This window comes from Eutrigla gurnardus, assembly GCF_963514095.1.
Source record: "Eutrigla gurnardus genome assembly, chromosome: 18".
Lineage (NCBI taxonomy): Eukaryota > Metazoa > Chordata > Actinopteri > Perciformes > Triglidae > Eutrigla > Eutrigla gurnardus.
The window spans coordinates 10,935,675-10,958,558 of NC_139929.1; the positions used below are offsets into that span (position 1 = coordinate 10,935,675).

General features: G+C 41.7%; 2 protein-coding genes across 3 annotated transcripts in view; one reads left to right on the forward strand and one right to left on the reverse strand.

Moving 5' to 3' along the window:
• cntnap2a (contactin associated protein 2a) overlaps nucleotides 1–22,884 on the reverse strand; it is a 267,226-nt gene that overhangs the window by 110,004 nt on the left and 134,338 nt on the right. Inside the window, exons 5-9 of the mRNA XM_084033567.1 lie at nucleotides 19,058–19,110; nucleotides 18,724–18,874; nucleotides 17,536–17,720; nucleotides 13,730–13,873; nucleotides 12,282–12,543 (exon numbers count right to left, since the gene is read on the reverse strand). Of these exons, the coding sequence (XP_083889693.1) occupies nucleotides 12,282–12,543; nucleotides 13,730–13,873; nucleotides 17,536–17,720; nucleotides 18,724–18,874; nucleotides 19,058–19,110 (795 nt within the window). The remainder of the gene's footprint in view (nucleotides 1–12,281; nucleotides 12,544–13,729; nucleotides 13,874–17,535; nucleotides 17,721–18,723; nucleotides 18,875–19,057; nucleotides 19,111–22,884) is intronic.
• Nucleotides 1,869–5,909, forward strand: LOC311028796 (cerebellin-1-like). Of its 2 annotated transcripts, none has more exons than XM_084033566.1 (6): nucleotides 1,869–1,984; nucleotides 2,434–2,493; nucleotides 2,716–2,781; nucleotides 2,867–3,034; nucleotides 3,127–3,255; nucleotides 3,332–5,909. In XM_084033566.1, exons 1-6 carry the CDS (start codon nucleotides 1,903–1,905, stop codon nucleotides 3,607–3,609), a joined length of 783 nt encoding a protein of 260 aa, XP_083889692.1. In that variant the 5' UTR covers nucleotides 1,869–1,902; the 3' UTR covers nucleotides 3,610–5,909. The 2 variants fall into 2 exon arrangements, with proteins under 2 accessions (XP_083889692.1, XP_083889691.1); XM_084033565.1 differs by having other exon boundaries at nucleotides 1,881–2,140; nucleotides 3,332–5,908.

Consider the following 22,884-nt stretch of genomic DNA (forward strand, 5'->3'; position numbering starts at 1 on the left):
CAATCTCTATTCATCCTTCCCTCCCCGCCTCCCTCTCTGTCCCTGATTCTTCCCCGCCGTTGTTCTGTCTTTATTTCTTTCCGATATTTTTTTGCATTTCACTTCTCCCTATTTCCATTCCGTCTTCATAATCCTCTCCTCTTGTGGCCGTCTGCTGCATTGTCTGTCCGTCTCAACGCGGCTCCGCTTGCCGCTTCGCCGGCTGTGATGCATCGACAGCGAGGACGCTACAGTCGAGCCAAGTTCAAGGTACGGTCACGTGCAAATTGATTTCAACAGGGTGCGTTTTACTCACAGACCTGCGCACGCATCAATGAGCATGTACCATCGCTCGCTGCATCTGTCAGTACACTGGACCCATGTGTGTGAAATAATGTGCACGCATCTGTTTGTCTATTTCCATTGTGTGTGTGGTAGTTTGTGTCTTCGCTATCTACAGGTCAGGCTATCCCACCATTTATTTCTTCCCAGAATGCACTTGAAGACCCTGGCTGTTATGTCAGTAGGTAGTCTACACTAATTAATCTCCATCAGCAGGTGACTGTGTGTGTGTGTGTGTGTGTGTGTGTGTGTGATCATGACAGTGACCAAAGAAACCAAACACAAGATGGCCTCCTGCTGAGGAGTGTGACCGCTGCAGCCCTTTTCAGGGCAATGCTGATTAAATATGCACAAACACACACACACACACACACACACACACACACACACACACACACACACACACACACACACACACACACACACACACACACACACACACACACTATTATGAATAAACATTTCCACTAGTTCTGTCAGACAATAAAGTACGATAAAACAAGAGTGCATTGTTTTAATGCTCGGACGTGATGAGCTGAAAAACAATAAATAAAAGAGGATGGTGTCTGCTTTGTCCAAACAACATAAAAAAAAGAGTCCGTTCTGGTAGAAAGAGACCTTGATGTGCTCCTTTACTGGCAATCCCATTCCTGAAAGTATATTGGTTTGATGTAATCACTATCAAGCTCTGTGCTCCATCCAGTCCCTCTCTATAACCTCTCGAATGTAATGGAAAATAGATAATGTGTAACCTTGTGTCCCCTCATCTGTTTTACATCACCTGCAATAGCTTTGAATGATGAGCTTATCAGCGATAGCGCCGTTATTGAATCTTCACACTCACCGCTGCACGGACGTGGCCAAAAACCTTATGTGGTGCGCTCTCTCTCTCTCTCTCTTTCTGTCCTACACGGCAAACACACAGACTTGGATCACACATGCACCGGCTGTCTGCCGCAGATAAAAGGAGCACAACGAAGGAGACCAGAAGGAGGAGGAAGAGAATTGCTCTGATTTACCTGGATAAGACTGTTTCGTGGCTTCTTTTGTCATTCATATGTACGGGCCTGATAAAAAGCTGACCGGTAACTTTGCCCTGTTTTTAAAAATTATCCATTAGAACAACTGAAACTGTGTCTTTTTGTTACATTTAAGGTCACATAAAGCCATAAAGCCATCCGGTTTCGAAATAGAGTGTAATTTATGATTGATGCCTGGAGAGATATTGATTCAACAGGTTTCATTTAGAAACCTCCACTTATGTCAGGTATAATTGCCACAATGGAACAAATACAACTTCATATTCAATTAATTTTTTTTGTGGGTGCTTCAAACTTTAAAGGCATTGTCTGCATCTGTGTTGGCGTAGGAAGTCATTTCGAACAGCTGTGGTCATTGCATCAACCTACCTTCCCAAATATGGTCAGGGATGGCCTTCCTGTGTGCCAATTCTGCACAAGATAAACAATGAGAGAGCACCTGCGGTCACTGGCAGACATTTCTATTGAATAGATACAGGCTTAAAAAACAATCTGATTCCATTTCAGAGAGAGGTATTTCTGGAGGACCTGCGTTTTTACAATGAGGGCTACTCTGCTGCTGGTGTTGCTGTTCTTTCTGTCCGGGACATCAGCTCAAAGGAAGAGCGGAGGAGCTGACCAAGGTTTACAGATGAGTGCTCAGACTAACAGGGATATCTGGGATGAGTTGAGAGCTCTGAGAGACTTGGTGGTGGAGCAAACGGTTGAACCGAAGCATACCAAGGCTGAACTGCAGACCCAGAGAGACAAAGTGGCTGGTGTAGATAAAGAAAACGCAGGTAGTTTATCAAAGACATCTGTGATATTTAGGCTGGGGATTCATTGAGAAAAACCTTTAGTAATGTTCTTTGCTCTTTCAGTGACGAAATATTCTCCTTTTCTGATATAACCGGTGCTACGGCAGCATCTACGCTAACCTCCCTGCGTTGTTGTTTTGTCATATACTAACGGACATACTAACTAGGAACTTGAATATGGTGTCATTTTGGCAATATTTTTATGAAGATGTCATGGTATGCTTCTTTAGACAGCTTTACTTAGAACTTCATCCTCAGCTTCTATGGTATTTCAGTGATGAGCTCCAGACTGACAGCCACTGAAAACAAGCCGACAGCGAATTCAGCTGAGCTGAAAACAGCTAAGAGTGAACAGCAGCTTCAGAAGAAAAAGTCGGAAGAGGCTGAGGGACTGATTTCTGATGTAATTACCACAATGGCAAATCTAGAACTTTTGAAAAAACAGTTGAGAAAATGACTGCCCTTCGTGCTTCCAGCTCAAGCAGCAGAACTGGCAACCCTGATTTCCAGAGTGACAACCAATGAAAACAAGCTGACAGCGATAACAGCTGAACTGGAATCAGCTAAAACTGAACAGCAGCTTCAGAAGAAAAAGTTGGAAGAGGCTGAGAGACTGATTTCTGGTAAGTAATTACCAAATAACAGACTTAGCATTTCTAGAACTTTTGAAAAAGTAGTTGATAAAATGACCCGCCTTCGTGCTTTCAGTACAAGCAGCAGAACTGGCAGCCCTGATTTCCAGAGTGACAACCACTGAGAGGGAGGTGCAGGAGCAGAAAATGGAGGGGGCAGCTCTCAGGGAAGAGCTGAATACTACTAAGACTGAACTACAGCTCACCAGGAAAACATTGGAGGAGGTCAAAAGGAAAAGTGCAGGTATTTTGATGAGAGACAGCATAATTAGAAACAAAAACATTTGGTATAAAATTCTTGTCCCTGGGTTGAATGTTTCTATCCCATGTTTACAGACACTCCGAAGCTGGCTTTCTCTGCTACTTTTTCCATGTCAGGAAAGATCGGACCTTTCAATACTGAAACTACACTTATCTATAGTAGAGTCTTCACAAATATTGGCACGGCTTACGACCAAACTACAGGTATGCATTTACACAAGCTTCTAATATTGCCAAAGAGGTGGACCAAGCTGACCTCTCTGACTCTCCACTGTTTCAGGTATCTTCACAGCGCCTGTCAAAGGAGTCTACTATTTCAGATTCACTGCCTTCAACAACAAGAGTGGAGAATGGATGGCAGTGAATTTATACCTTAATAGTCAGAGAATTTTGCATAACTCCGAGCAATCAATTGACCATACTTCCATTTCAAATGCATTAATTCTACAGCTGGAACAGGGAAGTACGGTCTTTCTGCGTCTCAATCAAGGCTGTGGGCTTTATGACGATTCTAGCACCTTGAACACCTTCAGTGGTTTTCTGCTGTTCTCTCTGTGAATTTCGGATTCAATTTGATCTTCACCAAGTCTTTAAAGATGTTCCAGTTATCTGTTACACTTCATTGCATTTAGACTTTGTGAATATTGTCCTTGGTGACCTTAATTTGATCACGTCATTTTCATACGGAGGACAAAGAAGTTGACTGGTGTATGCTAAAATGGCTTAATTCATAATTTAAACTAATGTGCATAATCACCATCAAGCTATCTTGAATGGTTCCTGTCATGAAAGAGTACGGTAGTGAAATATCAGGCATGAAGGCTGAATAGAAACACATACAATGGCTGTAAAGATTAACAATAAGCATTACCATGTGCAAGTTTCAGGCTTCAATGCTTACGTCTTAAGAGTCTTAGGAGTATTTCTAAGCAAATATTCACAGATAAAGCTAATCCAAGTGACCTAATTACTTTAGGTTGTTTGAATAAAATATGACTTAATTGCAATGCACTTAAAATAAATATATAACACCATTATTGTGCATGTGCGTGTCTTTCACACAATCCCAACATTTATGAGGCAAGTTTTAAAGTACAAATCATTGACTTTTTACAAAAGCAGATATAAATGACTGCACTGTCATTTTTAAATAAAAAAGGAAATGAAGTTTGCATTTAAGAACCACAACTCAGAAGGGATCGTCCTTGCCAACTGTGTCAACACTGTACACAGGGTAATTAACTTGAACTACTCACTGGTGTATTCGAGACGGAACGGAATGAGAAGTGTGTGTATGATTAATAATGCAAAAAGCTATAAAATTCACAATAACATAATGACAACATCCAAGTTCAATTATTGTTTACCTTTTAACTGTGGTGTTGGGACTTCAGAGCCCCAGAGATCGGCACATGAAACTTTACAGTCTCTCATAATTGGCTCACTTGCTCTACAGTATGTAAAACTGCCATGCAAATGAATGTCACAAATAACGTATTTGCTTGCCTTACCCAGTAATGTTGCAGATTTTGTCCATTTAAAATAGCGTTAATGGATATCTCTCACCAAATCTTGTTGGTTTGTTTTGAGTGACAGCTGTTACAGCAATGCAAGGGTAATATAACAGCCTTTAAGATGTTTTCTATTAAAAAAAAACAACATAGCAGGTACAGCAATTGAGTATAGTAACAGACCAAGTTCAGTCATATAAATCCAAAGACGCCAGACTTTAACTTAGAGTTGTAGATTAAATAATATATGAATGAACCATGTTTCATGATTAAAAACAAACACATTCCATTATCTACGAATTACACAGTATTAACTATTATAAAAAGAACTTGATATTTCATCAACCTGATTTAATAAATTGTAATAACAGCAACTATATATATCGTAGCAAGTGTGCTTTTTTTTTTTTAAACAAAGCCATTTCCCAAAAGCACAAAAACTGTACGTGTGCATCCAATATTGACACAGTATTATTGACCTGCTACCATGGTAACAGCAGATATGACTTTGACATACTTCAAACAGTGAAATCCAAAGTACAGCAACAGAGTGTACCAACACAGTGAAGTCCCAAGTGTAGCAACATAGTGAAATCCAAAGTATGTCAGTTCAGCACAGTAACTAAGGGACACCAGCCACCTTCAACTCTAACAGTGCCTGATGTTATAGAAGAGCTGGTTAAAGTGTAATTGAAGGAACTGATACAGCAACAGTAGCTGCTGGGGCATCAGAAGTTCTCCATTACTCACACTGCTGCTGTTGTGGCAGACTGAGACACAGAATTAAGTAGAAAGTGCCAAAGAAAGTCAAGTAACGCATAAAGGGCTCAAGGCTAATACACAAACAGTGGGCTGAGCAGCCCCACCGTCCACGGACCAGGGTTGAGCTGAAGGAGTGGAGAAACATGGTAATAGAATAGAGGGTGGAGTTGGCTGTCACCAAGACTCAGCTTCTGTGCCAGAGAGACAAAGTGGCCGAGGTGTAAAGTGAGAACACATCTAATGATAGAGCTGGCTCTACACGGCCTTTTCTCCACTCCAATATATGGTTTTCGGTGTCTTCCCCAAAGCAAGTGAGATGGTCAGGCCTTCAAATACATAACGGGTTCAGCTAATGTTTGTCCCTGTGATAGGACTGTATAATACCAGTGGTAATTATCATAATAGAAGTGATAAGATTAATACTTATCACATAGGAATCAGAAAGTAATACGCAACGATCACCACATTTCACATGGGTGAAAACAACATTGTGTATGGATAGCCCTGAATGTTTTTGTTCTTTGTCTCATCTCCCTGTGAACATGTTGAGAATATCACATGCAGTGCAAGAAATCTTTGTAAAACTAGTCAGTGTGGGTATTATTTCTGTAATTATTCCTCCTTTCATCTCCTCCAATCCTCTGTCATCCTTACTGCTCCTCTTTTCTACAATCTTTTCTCCATCATTCCCCCCCTTCTCTCCTCTCCTCTCTCTTCCAACTGTTTCTATTACATATTGATCCTGTACAGCATGAATTATTTTTTTTCCGGCTATAAATGTGTTGGGCTCTCTGGCATTCATGAATTTAGCCTCCCCCACCCCCCATCTCCTTCACTCCTCAATATTGGGTCCTCTAGTTTGGAGAGCTTCGTAGGTCTTAATGGATGGCAATATGCCAACATACACAAAACCCGAGAATTCAAGATATTAAGCCTTGCCTACACACACACACACACACACACACACACACACACACACACACACACACACACACACACACACACACACACACACACACACACACACACACACAGAATGAAACAATATAACATTATAATAGGGGCTGGTAGGATGTATTTTCCCCAAAAATCCGTGCCTCGGGCCTTTCTGTTATTGTAATGCCTTATGCCTCCTCTCCAGACAGTGCAAGTAACCTTGTGTGTGCGCGTGACCGATAGTAATTCTGCATCTTGAAGATATTATTACTTCTAGCTCGAGTTGAAGTGTGTCGACACACTCATGAAAGATCACACAAACACTCACACAGTTTTAACGTAGCAAAGCATTTCTGCGTCAGAGTTTTGGCTGAATCAAACTGTTTGCTGCCCGTGGCTTAATTTTATTTTGCAATTAGCCTTGTCTCTCACGGAAAATTAGTATATGGGATGTGGTATTAAATAGAATGAATTTTACAGAAATAATGAAGAAAGGAATTAATGGAAACCATGCGAAACCTTTGGGGAACAAGATACCAAAGCAGATGAATGAATTATTCTTGCGTAGCATATAGCTCTTAAAAAGAAAACTGTTAGAGAGGGGAAAGACATAGTACAGAGGGGGGGATTTAATTGTGCATAATTTGCAACCACTCTCCGCCCCGTCTCAAGGTCAGGTTTCTTGTGTATTTCCCAAAAACATTTATTATTTCATGACACAACCGTCATTTCATCCCAGAATGAAGTGTGTTTTAGTGTGCATGAGGACGCGTCGCCTGGCTATAATCACTAGTTAGTGCTGATCTTTGAGAATTGGAATCATTTTGCAATGAGGCTAATTTGCATAAAACGGGGGCCAATTTTGCACCAAATGTTTGCATTTACATCATACCAAATTTGAATATGTGCAAAAACCACAGGAGCACTGAGATGCCATTTGCTTGGCAGCACAGTTAGGGGAGGATTTCAGGCTTTGAGGGTGAAAAGCATGCAATCCTTTCATGAATGTGCTTCTCATACAAAGAATATTTATGGAAATCCCATGCAAAAGATACAAAAACAGTGATATATCAAAACTATATTGAACAGGAAATTATAATAGCAAAGAGATGACATGAAATGTTAGACAATGTGCAGTAAGGATTTCTAAATTTCATCATCTGGGTTGTTGATTATCTTGTTACTTGTCACTGTCTTAAAGCATATTTTCTTGACTAACATAACGTATTTAATTAATCAAGATTAATAATCACTTCTGACACCTTTTGTCTTTTGGAGTACAAAAACCTATTTCCTCACTTTGATACATGATAATCTCTTAGGAAATTAGATTTCTCTCACTGCAAAAGCACTGGAGACAGTGGAGTATTGTTTCCATGGAAACAATGCTGGTGCTCAATAATCTGATAATTAATCAAGAGGGTGATCAGAGGATAGCATCATCAAAACACATACTCAAAGACAAATACCAACATTCAATCTGTATCAGGTACGGAAGCAGCATTTATCAGCTTTGGCTTATTTGATCTCAAATGTGGAAAACAGGGGTTTGATTTATATTTGTGCTCATGTAAACATTATTTGGTCCGGCAGTACGGCCACCAAGGCAGCATTTTTCAGCAACACTCTCACCAAGCTGTTGTATAATTCTAACAAATGTGATGAGAGCAAAAGTGAAGAGTGGAGAGTTAATGAATAAGTAAACGCAAAGTGATGGGGAAATTAGATCAGAGTCCCAGAAGGAATTACAACTAAGTACTCTCTATTAACGTATATGCAACACACACACACACACACACACACACACACACACACACACACACACACACACACACACACACACACACACACACACACACACACACACACACACACACACACACACACACACGCATGAATGGAAAACCACAATTGAAAGATGACAAAATCACACACAAATCACTGAGTTTGTCTTCCTTTGAAAACATTCCGAAATCACTCCTATGAATCAAAGCATTATGGGAATCATCAGCTGACTTCAAATGTGCCCTCAACCAATGAGGCTTAAGGATTAAAGTCACCTGCTCTCCCAATCCTTTGGTTTAACAATTAACAAGCGTGTGTATCTGTTTGGGTGGAAATCAACCCTCAGGCGATGGTCTGCAGCAGGGAAACACACACACAAACACACACACACACACACACACACACACACACACACACACACACACACACACACACACACACACACACACACACACACACACACACACACGGTCTAATCTAGAGTCTTTTGTCTCTCCGCTTGAGAGGAGGAAGTGGATGAAATGATAGAGGTTTTGTCACAGGAGAGAAGAGCATGTTTCCACAGGACTCAAACAGCCTCGAAAAGCCTCTGGGCTTTCTCTCTATCACTGTCTCTCCCCCGCAAGCATGGGCACAAGCACACATGCACGCTTTCACAAGTGAACGGAAGTGACCATATTTGGACTTCGGAAGAGCGACAGGTGGATCAGAGCAGCATCCTGTGCGGCAACCTTTCCGCATCTGGCTTCTGGTCTGAAGCTTCCACAATTCAAGGTCAACTTCACAGCTAAGTGTTGAAGTAATCTTAGTAGCTGATTGCATTGGGAGAGTGGTAGCGACGGCAGCGAGGCCACAGTAGTGATGTTGGTCTAAATGGGACCATATAGTGTATATAGGGGACAATATTATGTTCATTTGGTATATATACCAAATGAACATAATATTGTATTGACAAAGACTTGAAACTAGCAATTAAGACCATCAACTCATGCAATCGCACTTCATACCTGCGTCGACTTACACAAACATTTTGTGTATGTGTGCACAGTAGCAGGTGAGGTCTACTGTAATTGTCTCCAATCAGGGAGAAAAATTAGCTTAAATAACCTGGGACCCATCCTGGACAGAATACGGTTATGAAGAGATATTTACATGATTTTATATGACATGACGCTTTCATCACTCCCTATCCTTCCCAACCCTTTGGAAATCACAAGCTGGTAGTTTGAAGGTTATGTATATAATACAGCCATACATAAATCAAGGTTGATGAATTGTTCCATTGGTCCAGACATGAATATCCCCCTTTACAATATATGAAACACCACCACAGACAAAAGTAGACTCCAGAGCAAACGATCTCTGGACATGGATACACTGGATAATTGCTTGCACACAATTGTCTAGCATTGCTGACACACCTAGAGCAGACACAGAGTAGCATGGGCAGTAAGTCCTATTACTCATCACCTGTGTGAAATGCCGAAGATTAATTTGCATTTCTGCCAACTGTTTGATCCGCCAACTCCTCAGAAAAACAAATATCTGGGTCTCATTTGCTCATTCAATGTTTGTCTCCAAATTGAGGTCTCAGTAATTCCATCTCTCTGCCGCTTTGTACAAAATAACAAATCGAAAATTAAATGGAAGCTGAAAACTAGGAGGCTCATTTTTTTGTTCACTATAAAGCGAGTCGACGTTTGGTGCAAACTAGGTGGTAAAATAAGGAGTATAACAAGCAAGGAAGTCCACTAAGGGGCGGTTGGGAGAGTTGGTAGATGGGTCAAACAAATACAGGACATTCACCCAGGATACCGCTGATAGTGTCCCTTGTGAAACCAAAATTAACCTTTTCATGTTTACAAACCACAATCGACTAACCCTACTCTTTCTGCCTTTAAAGAGTTTCTCTGAAGACTCTTCCCATCATGGATAACAGATCAGACAAAAAGACTGATACATTATTGACACAAAGGGTGCCCCCTGGTGACGCCTCCTGAGTGGTTGGCTCCTCAGTGTGCACAAAAAAAAAAGTCTTCATGCATAAGCAGGAAGAGGGGGTGCTCTAGGCTGCAGATCAGTGGAGTAAAACTGTATGGTGTTACCTTCTAGCAGATGCCTGATTATATGTATGAATAAGCTGTTGCTAAATAGCTTCATAAGCAATCTATCCCCACTGGGAACAAAAACTGGATTGTGTCTCTGTAAGAGGCTCTCGTTTCTCTCCCTCATCCTCTCTCCTTAATGTGTGCACATCTGCACGTCTCTCCACAGTATATTTGCCATTAAGAGGGACTAAGCATTTCATTACAAGTCTACTGATCTCCCACTGCGTCTCTGAAGCCAACAGGCAGTGTGGCTTTCTTTCTGAGAGATATTATACTAATGACAGAATCAAAGTAGGGATTGCATGTTTGTGTCTGCGAGCCTGTGTTTGTGTGTCTGTATATTCTTGTAATGCTGATGTAATCGCAGGCTCAAGCCCAATTAGCCCAGAGGGTAACTCTGTAATAATCCATACCCCTGGGCATAATGGCCTATTAAAGCTGCAGTGGACAGAATAAATGAGTGTATCTAAGGAAAGAGAGAGAGAGAGAGAGAGAGAGAGAGGGGGGGGGGGGGGGGGGGGGGGGCAGAGAAAGGCAGGAAGGCAAGTGGACTTGTTGTAAATAAAGTTTCTTTCTACCTTGAGCAATATGATGAATAAAATTGACCTCAAACATCCTGTACTTCCAATAGGGCAGCAGACACATACATGTGTTTAAACATGCTTTAACTGAACAGTTGTCATAACCAATTTCAGGTAGAAAAGTGACCAAACTCCAATAATCAATTTCAGAGGAACCATCTGTACATTATCTGTTCTTCTACAGGTCGTCCACAACTCAAACAACCTAGGTAAGGGTATCAGAATCAGAAACATTTAATTATTAGCAACTACACAGGGTACAGGACCAACGAGAATCTCATCAGACGCCAATTGGCAGGGGCTTTTGAAAATGGTGAGGAGGTCAGGATGGTCGGCCAGTCAGTACACCAACACAGTAACCAGAAGGAGGCTCAAAAAAAAAAGCGTTACATGGACTACATGTTGCAAAGTCACAGTCTTGTATTATCATCAAATTTGAAGATACCTATTTTGCTCGTCTACTATGCAAGCAAATGGCCGTTTGTATTGTAAATTGCCTATATGCATTCTCCCAAAGCGTTTCTCCCAATCTGTGCTATTTCAAAGATACTTGGAGTTCAATTCTGACTGTACCTGAAGGCGACACCGTCACACACTGTGACACAAAAAGTAGCTTGTATAGGAAAGGCAAGACAATAGCATTTACAAAGAAAACCCACCTTGCTGTTTTATGAGAAATGTCAAACTAAAGATTATCTGACAGCTTGGAAGAAGGCCCAGGGTAAGAAATTATGGTGTCCACCTTAATAGACAAAAGAGAAAAGAGAACAGGAGTCCCTGCTCTAGCCTTGATGAGCTGAGAAACAGTTTAGCATCAACGACCGATGCATCAGCTGCACAACTCCCTGTGACTTTAGATGTTTTCAAGCAGCACGTTATGAGAGCAATGTCTCAGACAGCAGTGTGGTATCATAGCCGTCTTTCAAAGGCACTTCTCTAGTATCCTATTGGAAAACATGGACAGTCAGAGAAGACAGATCCATTGTGGGCACATCACACACCTATGTGGCAGCAATGAGACCCACAGTATCTGCAAAGAATACCAGTGCCTTTCAGCGGGATTGACGGGCACTGAGGTTTGTTTGTGCCCCTTTCCTGAGTGCCCAAACATGACACATTTTTGCCCCAAGGATAACATGGATGATTGTACGATGGCGTATTAGGGCCACTGTAGGAGAAAAAAAAATGGAGCCGAGAGAGGTGGGCAACATTCAGAGAAAAAGAGTTGCAAATATGCAAGTTTATAAAGTAGAAAATTTGCCAAAAGAAAATGGGGTCATAGAGGAAGTAAACAAGTTGCTTGACTGGATGTTTGCCGTTGCTATGACAACAAGTGAAAGCTACCACTAGCATTTTAGCCCAACCACCCGATCAATAAAGACCCATTTAGTTTACTTACTTACTTTACCTTGGCCAACTCATATCCATCCATCCATCCATTTTCTACCGCTTATCCTGTATTTAGGGTGCCAACTCATATCATTGAATATAAATGTAAATGAAACAGCTTCTTCCGATTATGTAGGTGCACCTGTGGACAAGCTCACCTGACGATAAGTCCACCCTGTAGTTTCTGGTCTCCTTCGTCACATTGATGTGAACCGCGACCTTGCTTTCCTCGAGGGAGATCTCCAGCGTACCATCATCAAGGTTACTGAAGAAGAGGAGCCCATCGGGGTTCCACGTACGAAACTGGAAGCCCACAGATATTGTGTTGTGATTGGCTCGACCTGGCAGCTGCAGGAAGCTGGTGGCATTGAAAAAGACCGGGAAGGCGTGGGTCTCCACACAGGAGAAGGACAGGTTACGCTGTTGACACACAGATTCAGAGAGAGAGAGAGAGAGACAAACAAAGTGATGTTACAAGAACTGGCCTTCAAAGAGAAAAGTGGATGTGGGCTTGTAGGTGAAGTTGATCGACTGGTTTTGTGTACCCCACAACACACCGTGCTTATTCACCAGGCTTCTGTTGCTTTGGATCTAGTGTCTGCATATTAACCTTCAGACGTTGCTGACTAAAGAAAGATCCAAAGGCTGATGTTTTTCTTGTACGCATTACAGAAATGTCTCTTCTCAGCTCTTTGAAACCGGGGTTGAACAGTTACCTGGGTGATGTTGGTGTGCTGGAGGAAAACAAACATTATTGTGGATTTCGGGCACTAATTACCATTGAGCATCTCCAACGTTGTGCTCTAAATCAAATCATCAGCAAATGCACGGTATTGAGCTGCCTTACCAACTATAGATGACTCCTGATTGCCTCTGCCTGTGTGCGTGCTTCTGAAATTTGAGAGCAGATCTGTTTGTGATTGGAAGTGAATGGCTGTGTGAGTTATCAGGAAGAATTAGCGACTTTAACAAACTTAATTAGTGTATCCATTTGTTGAATCAGTTCACCAGAGATCCATGTGGATACACTGGCTGTCCAGTGTTGAGGAAGAACTGGAGAAGGGCTGAAACTGTACAGTCTATCAAAGGCTGTTCAGTAATTTAATTCAATTTTAAGGATGGCAAAACACTTAATGTGCGAGAGTTAAATCTATCACTCATCCAGGGGGCGTAGATTTGATGAGGAGAAGAAAGGCATTTATTATTGTTCCTTATTCTGCTGAGATAGGTTGAAAAACTGCTCCATTGTTGTTACAGTGGGATTCTGTTTTGTAGGTTGCAGTGAAATGGCACCCGCAATATCAAGAGGGAGCACAACGACAGGAGGCAAACACATGGAGGGGCCAGTGATGGGTCAGCTGTATCTGATTAATTATGAATCTGTTAAACTATTTTGGTACGATGAATATTCTGCCCCCTCACTCAGGTCAAATACTGAGTTAGTGTGACAATAATGAGCATGTTTAGTATTCAGCTGACTTCATGAGCATTTGAAGCTCTATAGATTTACCTTAGGTTTGCAATTTAGTTGTGTTTTGTTTCTTTATATGAGTGTGTGTGTGTGTGTGTGTGTGTGTGTGTGTGTGTGTGTGTGTGTTTCCCTTACAAAGCTGGAGGTGTCTAGCTTCTTTCGACGGGCCAGGTCCGTAATGTTGTCTCCGTTGTAGTTGATGCTCTCCATGCAGCCTTTAAAGTTCTTCCTCCCTCCACCCACTGGCTTCCCACTGTATGGCATCCCCCCGAAACTCAGCTAGGAAAGAAGAGAGGGCAAAGAGGTCAACAGATGGATAGTAAAGAAAAACATTTTTTTCCAGCTAAGGCCAACTAATGTTCACTTTCTAAGTATAGCCTACACTGGCCACGTTTGATGAAAAAATAAGAAGGAAATATATATTCAAGCGCCACATTTAGGCCAGTTGTATGAATTAATGCAGACATGGATGGACCAGATCTGATCCACAGGCACTATATACACAAAAAAAAAATATATAGTAAAAGTGGCAGTCTGTATGATTTGAGATACGTTGCTTCTAGCGGCCTCTTTGGCGGTAGATGGAACTGCAGGCGAGCCTCTGGGACCTCATCTCCCTCAACAGTGTTGACTGTCTCTCATCTGTGTGATGCCTTCAAATGCTCCACACTGAAAGGAGGTCCTTGGTTTTCCCTTGTTGGCGGTCACTTTGCTTCTTGATGACTTGCCCTTCTTCACTTCCATTAGATTTTTGTTTCTTTTTCTTGGGACTGGAAGTTGAATGGTCTTCTTTCTCTGCCTGTTGATCCTCCATTGTGAGTCAGCAGTAATGAAATGTACCTGTCATACAATTTAGACTAGAGTAGAAGTTTCCGATTACAATGAAACGCAGCATCCGCTACTGTGAGTAGCTCCACCTGCAGACCAACCGCTGCTGACTGACGGAAAAAGCCTCACTAATTTTGAATTTTGCACTGGAATGTCGCCACAGACATGGAAATCCTATTTCTGGGCAAAGCAGCAAGTAGAAGCACTTTCATTAGTGGGTCATGTGATCAATCACCATTGGTTTAAGTCATTATTTGATAGACAGTAACTTAAAAGACAACTGAATAGATGAAAATGTTACGGACTGCCACATTAATATATATAATTAGTGTCAGTCTGAAATGAAATCCAAAGGTATTTGCTCTGCATTTAGCACATTTTTTTAACCAAACACCTTGATATCAGCATACTGTGTTTTTTTAATATACGATGACCGCTGGAGCAGTGGGAGAAAGAATTAAAGGAAAAAGGCAGTGGTTTGTGAGGAACAGATGCGATGAGAGATCTGAGGCAAAGAGGTGGAGGCTAATATACAGGCATCTGGTGGGAAGCACCGAAGGACACAGAACTGATGAAAATGTAAACTGCGTCTCGTATTTTTTCAACAGTTGAACGTGTTTTGCTTTTTTCTCTTTCAGACATAGCTCTGAGGGAAGCAAAAAAGGAGGGAGGGTGGTGTGCAATTACCAGTAGATATGTGTCTGTCTATCTGTGTGTGTGTGTGTGTGAGACACTCCAGTAGTCTTAGTAATTACTGCCAAGGGTAGACACCAATGCACCCGGATATTTAGTCTACATGCTTAAATGGGAGCAGGAATCTTACAGATGTGTGCACACACAAACACAAAGACACACGCGCAAACACACAAGATGAGAGGGTGTGGACCAGATGGAATACAGTGGTACACTCTCAGTAAAAGCTGCTCCCAATTTTTGGTGTCTGTAGAGCGCATCAGTCAGCCAATACCACTGCCAGGATCCATTCAGGGTTCACCACAGGCACACACACACACACACACACACACACACACACACACAACCTCCTGGTTCATCCTGTCATATAGATTTCCCTGAAGATCCTTTAATTCAACAGCTTCAGTTTAATTGGACTGTGGTTTGTCTTGGCCCATTTCTCAGCATCCTACTTAACACCGGAACGCATCAGCCCAACGCTAAAGGTCAAACACAGCCATGTCAACGCACGCACACAAACACACGTACTCACCCAAACATGTAGAATCACCGCACGCAGCGTCGCAGGCATGCACACACTCGCGTTACACACAGCAGCATTTCGTATCCATTATGCATTCCAAAATCAATTTCCTCTTTTAAGTATTATGAGCTGAACTCTGTGCAATCCATTACTGAATGACATTAATTATGTGAGTCTTATGGATTAGCATTATGACACAATGTAAATCCAATACTTCATTTCCTTTGTGGTATCAATGCACTGTACAGACAGAGGAGGCTTAAATACCACCAGTGATGAGTCTTTAGAAAGCAGTCGCAACATCAGGACAGGTAATGTGGACGAACACTCAAATAACAAAAAGCATCACAAATGGCTAAAGACTATTCATAAGTAAAGATACAATATTGTGTATCACAGAAATGATCAGAATGTCCCAGCACCTTTTTAATTATTATCATATTAGCAGATAGAGTATTCTGTGCTGTACATCAGTGCTGCCCAGGACTCTAAGAGTCTCTTTAGAGGACTTTAGTTTACCTGCATCATTAAAATACAAATATAGAACACCTCACATGTTAATGAAAAAAAGCCTGCAAGCAGGCAGACAACACAAGTGTACTGTCTTTGCTGCCCTAGTCCCACTTCCTGCTCCTGCTGCTGTTCCAAAGCTCCACTTCCACAACAGCATCCACCTGTAGGCTCTTTTTATATGTGCCACAGCTGCTGACATAATCTGGTGCTTAAAGTGGTAGTTATATAATTATAGTTAATATAATATCTGTGATATTGGTGACAAGAGGGTGCGAAGAGCCCATAGGATATTAAAATACAACACCCACCCCAGCCGGGTTCACCCGCAAGCATTACAGAAGTAGCAGCTGCCGCACCACCAGACTTCTGAGACTCCTAATTTATCCTCAACCCTCCACATACAATATTGTTGTGTGTGTGTGTGCGTATTTGAAATGGCTCATTTTTCTTTAAATTCAGCACTGCACTACATTTGTGTAGTATGTTAGTATGTGTTTACAACAAATATATAATAAAAAAGACCTTCAACACAAATAATGAAAATACATAAACCATTGACAGTTATATGCAAGGCCATGCAAGCACAAGCGTCGCCGATGTGTACTTGGCTAACAACAACTTGACTTAAATGGCCAGCTTTCCCGTATTGTCCTTGACCCTCTGCATTCACGCCACCACGTATACACACTAACTCGTTTGCTAACCTGTTAACATACACAGACAGTACATTGCTATGATAGTAATGTTTCTGTCCATTATTTGGCCAATTTAGTCTCGCTTTTGCCAAGCACTACGCACCTACTCATGGCAAAAGCTTGAAACCACACCAACGTATATTAAATATTATTAAATAAAAAATGAGACATGGAATCGAACCTGACGACCTTTATGTGCAAATGGGCATTAATGATCTCAGCCATTAGTGCGTCTAAATCACATTAGTAGTTGCACATATAGCAGTAGATGTCATAATGGGTGGGCATGCCCCTTTGCCAATTAAAGCCGCAATAATTGCCTTGTGTTTGTGATGAGATGTGGTCTGAACAGGTGGAAACACAAATACAAACCCATGCCAAAATGTTCCCCTCAAAACTGCACAGCGCCACCTCATCAGCGTTAACACAGCTCCTCAGCGCCTCAGCTCCCCCTCCCACCTTGGCACCAGCAGGTTTGTGTGGAGCCAGGGAATTACCAAATACACTATCATAGAGGAGCATTGCAAATGGACTGCATTTGCAGTACTGCTGGCTTAGAGCCTGCAGGATACGGTCCTATAATCAACAAAAGAGCCAAATGCACATTGTGACTAGCTGTTAGCTAGCATGCTACATGACAGATGGCGTTAGACGTAGCAACTATTGTCGGTTGGTACTTTGCTTCTCACCTCATAGTCCAAATCGAGGTGGTCAAACTCTCCGTTGGTCCTGAAGTGCTGAGTGTGTCTGTCCAAGGTGAAGTTGACGTTGCGGCGGTAGCGTTCGATCACCACCGAGTGCCAATGATTGTCATCCAAGAGGCTGCCGGTGGTCACAGAGGTATGACCCAGAATGGAGCCATACTGATTACTGCCTGTAATGATGTCATAATAATACATACGCTGGGTTATACAGTTATAAAAGCACAGATATCGGACACTTTAAATAAAACAGTATGTTTAAAAGTCCAAAAATTCATGAATGTATGTCAGCTTAAATATGTAAAAACAATAGTTGCCTTTATTCTGGAAAGCTTAACAATAAACAATGGGCGCAACATGTATTTGTGACTTTTCTGGAATTCATTTTTCTCAATATAGACAGACATACCTTTTCATGTAATTTTTTTAATTTACAGCACACTGCATGACGTGACTCAGCTCTTTGTGCATTTCTTCTGTAAATGAAGTCACCCTCACACAAATTAGAATACAATTTATTTTGGTGTTATTGTTGTTTCCTGCCAACAATAACACATCTGACATTTCTTTATCAGCCAAAAGTGTTGTTAGTTGTAACCACTGGAGACGCTGCTTTGGTGCTGCACTGCATCATTAAAGGTTACACCAGTTCTGTCAGCAACACGGCCGGTCGACAGTGAGCGATGCTACACACACTTATGGATCGCTCCGGCTATTGTTTACATTGGAAAGGCTAAATGTGGTGCCTCGGCGCTTTGTCTTTGCTCTGAGATAAGGCTATCTTGACAGACGGGGCATTTATTTAGATTACAAAAGTTTAGCATTATTGTCAAATCTTTAATTGATGGTATTATTCTTTTGTCCTGTCAGATTGCTGCAAACACAAGGAAATTGTAGCTGCATGCAGACTGAGCTATTATACCCAAGGAACCTGGGCTTAGCTAGGCCTTAGATTTATCACTAGGATATTTCATAATAAATATTTCAAGACTGCTTGAGGTGTACTTTCAGAGATATGGTTGAACAAACATAGCTCCTTCAAAAATGTAATATTATTAGAAGGTAAAACGTGTCCACAATAAATCGACTCTTAGACAGCTATATCAAAAAAAGTGTGGCAGGAGATTCAGCCTCATGCAAATTCTCTGTCCTAAATGACTTGCATGTGTTGCCCACCCAGGTTTATCTGCATCAGCAGCTTGGCCTTGCGAAGCTCCAGGGTGATGTAGTCTCCCTGTTGGCCCTCCCCGTGAAGAATCACAGCCTCGCTCTCGGACGTCTTGAATCTCAGGGCAATCACATCCTTAATGATCTTCATCTTTTTCACCTGCACACGTGAACAAACAGCAGCTGTTAAACAACACAGGTGGAATTCATGAAAACAATATTAAATAATGAATGAAAAGAATGCCTGCGATTATTTATTTCCCATCATTGCTGGTGATCTTTAGGATCTGACCTTTAAGTAAAATGACCTTGGCAATATGACTAATAGGAAGGTTTACAGTACCTTAAATCGATATGAAATGACACCCTGTCCATCGAAGTTAATCACACCCGCCCCTTAAAAAAGAAAGTAGACAGATAGAAACGGTAGAGGTACAGAAATAAATAAAGATGGAAACAAGAGAGAAAGACAGTGATTAGTGATTAGAAAAGTGTGATTGCAGATGGGTAAAGGTCAACACCCTCATCCCAAATTGACTAAGAAGATATTATATCTTCTATGACTGGGTCATGAAATCAATAATCATTTACAAAATCATTAAAACAACAGTATTAGCCTTGCAAATTAAACCGTCACATTCACAGGTTACTGCTGCTGTAATAGAGATGTTATTGTAGCCAATGGGCCTTTGTCACAGAAGACATTTTGACATGGCACAGTATGAAAAGCACAGGTGTAAATAATACAATGACTGATGACTGAATTCCATTTTGCTGCTTCTGGTATTATACACTTTGGCTCATTATCACACTGTCATGGCTCGCTGGGATAATTGAACAGAACTGAGCCACCGTTAATGTCATTAGTAACACCGGTGCTTTTCCTATTATGACAAGTCAAAATGTCGGCCGTGAAAAAGGCTCGTAGCAATGAAAGAATGTGGAATATTTTTGTTATGTTTTCTACATGCATGAACAGTGCTGTTGTGTAAAGCATGTTCTATCTATTGCATTGCCATGTATCAAAGGATTCTATAGAATTCTGTGGGGAATTCATTTGTGATATTTCCTCCCCACAACTTTTGAATGGGTTAAGCGACACATATTTTGACGAATACTACGAATGCGTGGAAGGATAAAACACGAAAAAGGCAACAAAACTAGACACCTTTAATACACCCGCTAGGTGTTTTCACTCATCACGGCTGATTAGCTGCTTGGCATAGCCACAACTCTGCCCAGCGGAGGTCTAATCAGGCAGAATTGCAAACACCTGTGTGTGTGCAGGCCCCGTTAAACACACTGATCTGTCATGCCCCCGTTCTGAACATTAAGGTCAAGTTGTTATTTTTGTGCACGTTTTTCTGTTTTGGTTCACATCCCATTTTATGTGTTTTTTTCTGGATGCCCACATCCTGTTAAGATTCCCGCCTGTCTGATTGTCTGCCCAGCATAATGTGTTTTCACCTCCACACTATGTGTATTTCTTAAACAGTGCCAGATTGTCTTCGCCACTGTGTGAGAGTCCAGCATTTCATCCCTGTGTGATCCTTGTTGCCTTGACCTACACCGTGTTTTTGACTGTCTTTTTTTTTTCTTGCTGACTTTCTGTACTGTTGCCTCCTCTCACCGACTGCCCGTGTACCGACCCTGAACTCTTCATTAAAAACCAACCCTTGGCACTGCACCTTTTATCTCACTCTGCAAGTGTGTGCCCGGTACTTTTCTACAGGTCCGAACGCTACATAAATTCTTATTCTTAGAATTTCCAAATACAACTCCTGTCTATTGTGCCCCTGAAGCTACAGATAAACAAAACATCCTCAGAAATGTACCTGTAAAAATTGATCTCTGAATGGTTTACATCTAAAAACACAAAAAGACGCAGGGCAGAAAGGAGACGTGGTGGAGATTCTGAGAAGAGAAATAACGTGCAGCACTTGTATCCGTCTTCAATCTTCCTCCCATAACCCCGACTGTTCAAGTGGTTAGTGAGAGTGTGTGTGCATGTCTGTGTGGTGTGAGTGGTTGCTTAAAGTAGAGAAGAGGGTACGTAGAGGCTGTGATAGGATAACAGAGCTCGGGAAAGATCATATCTTATATACGGAGACACGCATGCACAGTCACGCGGTCCGCTACCTACTCTCACACTTTGTCAATTACATTACACTCATGCAACTAGACCAGGCCTGTCCTTTCAGGATACAACACCTGGTGTGGGGTGTTAGAGGAAATTACATCTGCTTTCTTTGTTCTCACTTCGGTGCTCCCCAAATGATCCCGTGCTGCCTAGAAAAATACATCTTTCCATCTCTTTCACTGCTTTACACTTCACTCTTCTCGCACTAATTCTTCCTCCCATTTACACTTTCATCTTTCTCCATTACTCTGGTATATATTTTGCTTCCCTCTCTACTTCCCCCGTCTTCTTTTTCCGTGAATTCATTGGCTTCATCTCTCTCTCTCTCCCCCACCCCTCATCGTCTTCTGTCACGTTTGTGGCACAAACAGTGGTGGCTGTTGACAGTTTTCCAATTGTTTTATGAGATATTACAGATCTAAGTGTGCTGCTCAGAGAAGGGCTGCCAGCTCAGCTGAGTGCTTGATGTCAGGAGGGAGACTTTATGGGGGTGGAGAGGAGTTTTCCCACCACCTTCAGACGACTGTAGGATGCAGAGACCGAGAAAGGAAGAGAGAGAAAGGTGACCGCGACAGAGAGTATGAAGGAACAACTGCTCGGTCTGTAGCTCGGGTAGCTTATGGAGGCACGCGCAGAAGATGGCACAGGTTATCAGACCCTGACCCAGGAGACAATGCCATCGTGGTCCCTGACCCAGATGGTGGTTTTCCACCAGACATGTGAAGCAACAGACGGCGATTGAGATGGAAGTTCAATAAAGACAGCTGCATGCGACAGCCAATTTATTCTCCAAATAGATGATACTGGAAATGCATTAATTATTTCGGAGCTGATTTTAATACATCGCTGTCATATTATCTGCAAGAGAAAGCCACAATGAAACGCCAAAATGTCATATACTACATGTTTACAACACAGGTTGTCCTAAACCACATCTCCTAATGGATAATTGCCCGATGGTGCAATTTACAACAAAACTCAAATGGCATGAAAGCAGCCAAAGCAAAGCAATACCACAGGGAGACCACCTCTATCATGTCAAGTCGTACTGAGGGTGTGCTTAACTGGAGAATGTTAAGTTGTATCCATGGCAACATGTGGCAAGACGCAAATTAGATGGCTGTGAGCACAAAAGCAGTTCAGTCTGACCTTACTTTACTTAATTAAGGAGCATTTTGTGATTGGGAAGACACAACTATCAAAAGTTATCGTCATGCAAACGTAAAACAAATATGGAAAATAACAATCAATAGATTCATCCATGATGGAAATAATTGGTCTCAGCTCTATACTGTAATACTATATGTACAGTACATGCCGTCCCCCCGTATTTGATGCACACCAAAGCCTGAAGGCTACAATGATGCTCTTTTAGCTGTTTATGCGTTTGGCCTGAGTCCTGCTCCAGAAATAAATGCGAACAAAAAAACAAATCTACATAAGTACATTTCTTGGACCCGACAGATAATGATGGTGATACATCATCCTGACAACAGATTTAGAGTATTGTTGGCATAAATGGGCCACAGGTTGAAGTCAGATATGATATGCCTGAATTCATTTCAAATTCCTCTTGCATGGGAGTGATTGGTTTGTCTAGAAAATTAAATTTGTACTCCTGTTTCCATCTGACTTCCCTTTCTCTCACATACCGACCCCACTATTTCTCGTCTATGAAATAATTGATTTTCTGTTGATCCAATGTTAATCAAAATGGAAATGAGCACGTAAATTCCGCAGCATGGTGCCTCACGACTCCTTTATACCCTCTAGCTCTGGCACCGACACATGCACACAGCCGTTCATTGCACAGTCCTGGATGAGTCATAATATGGTATTGTATTTAATTATCATACGTTTTCAAAAACCTAGAATTATCATCACCAACCGACATATTTGGTGATTATGCTGGGAACTAACGCCTATATTTATCTGCCTCCTTCTCCTCCTACTAATTCTCTTTTGTGCTTTCTTCTTGCATCGTCTTTTCTTTGTTGCTGCCCAACAACTGTACTTCGCCTCTCGTCTTT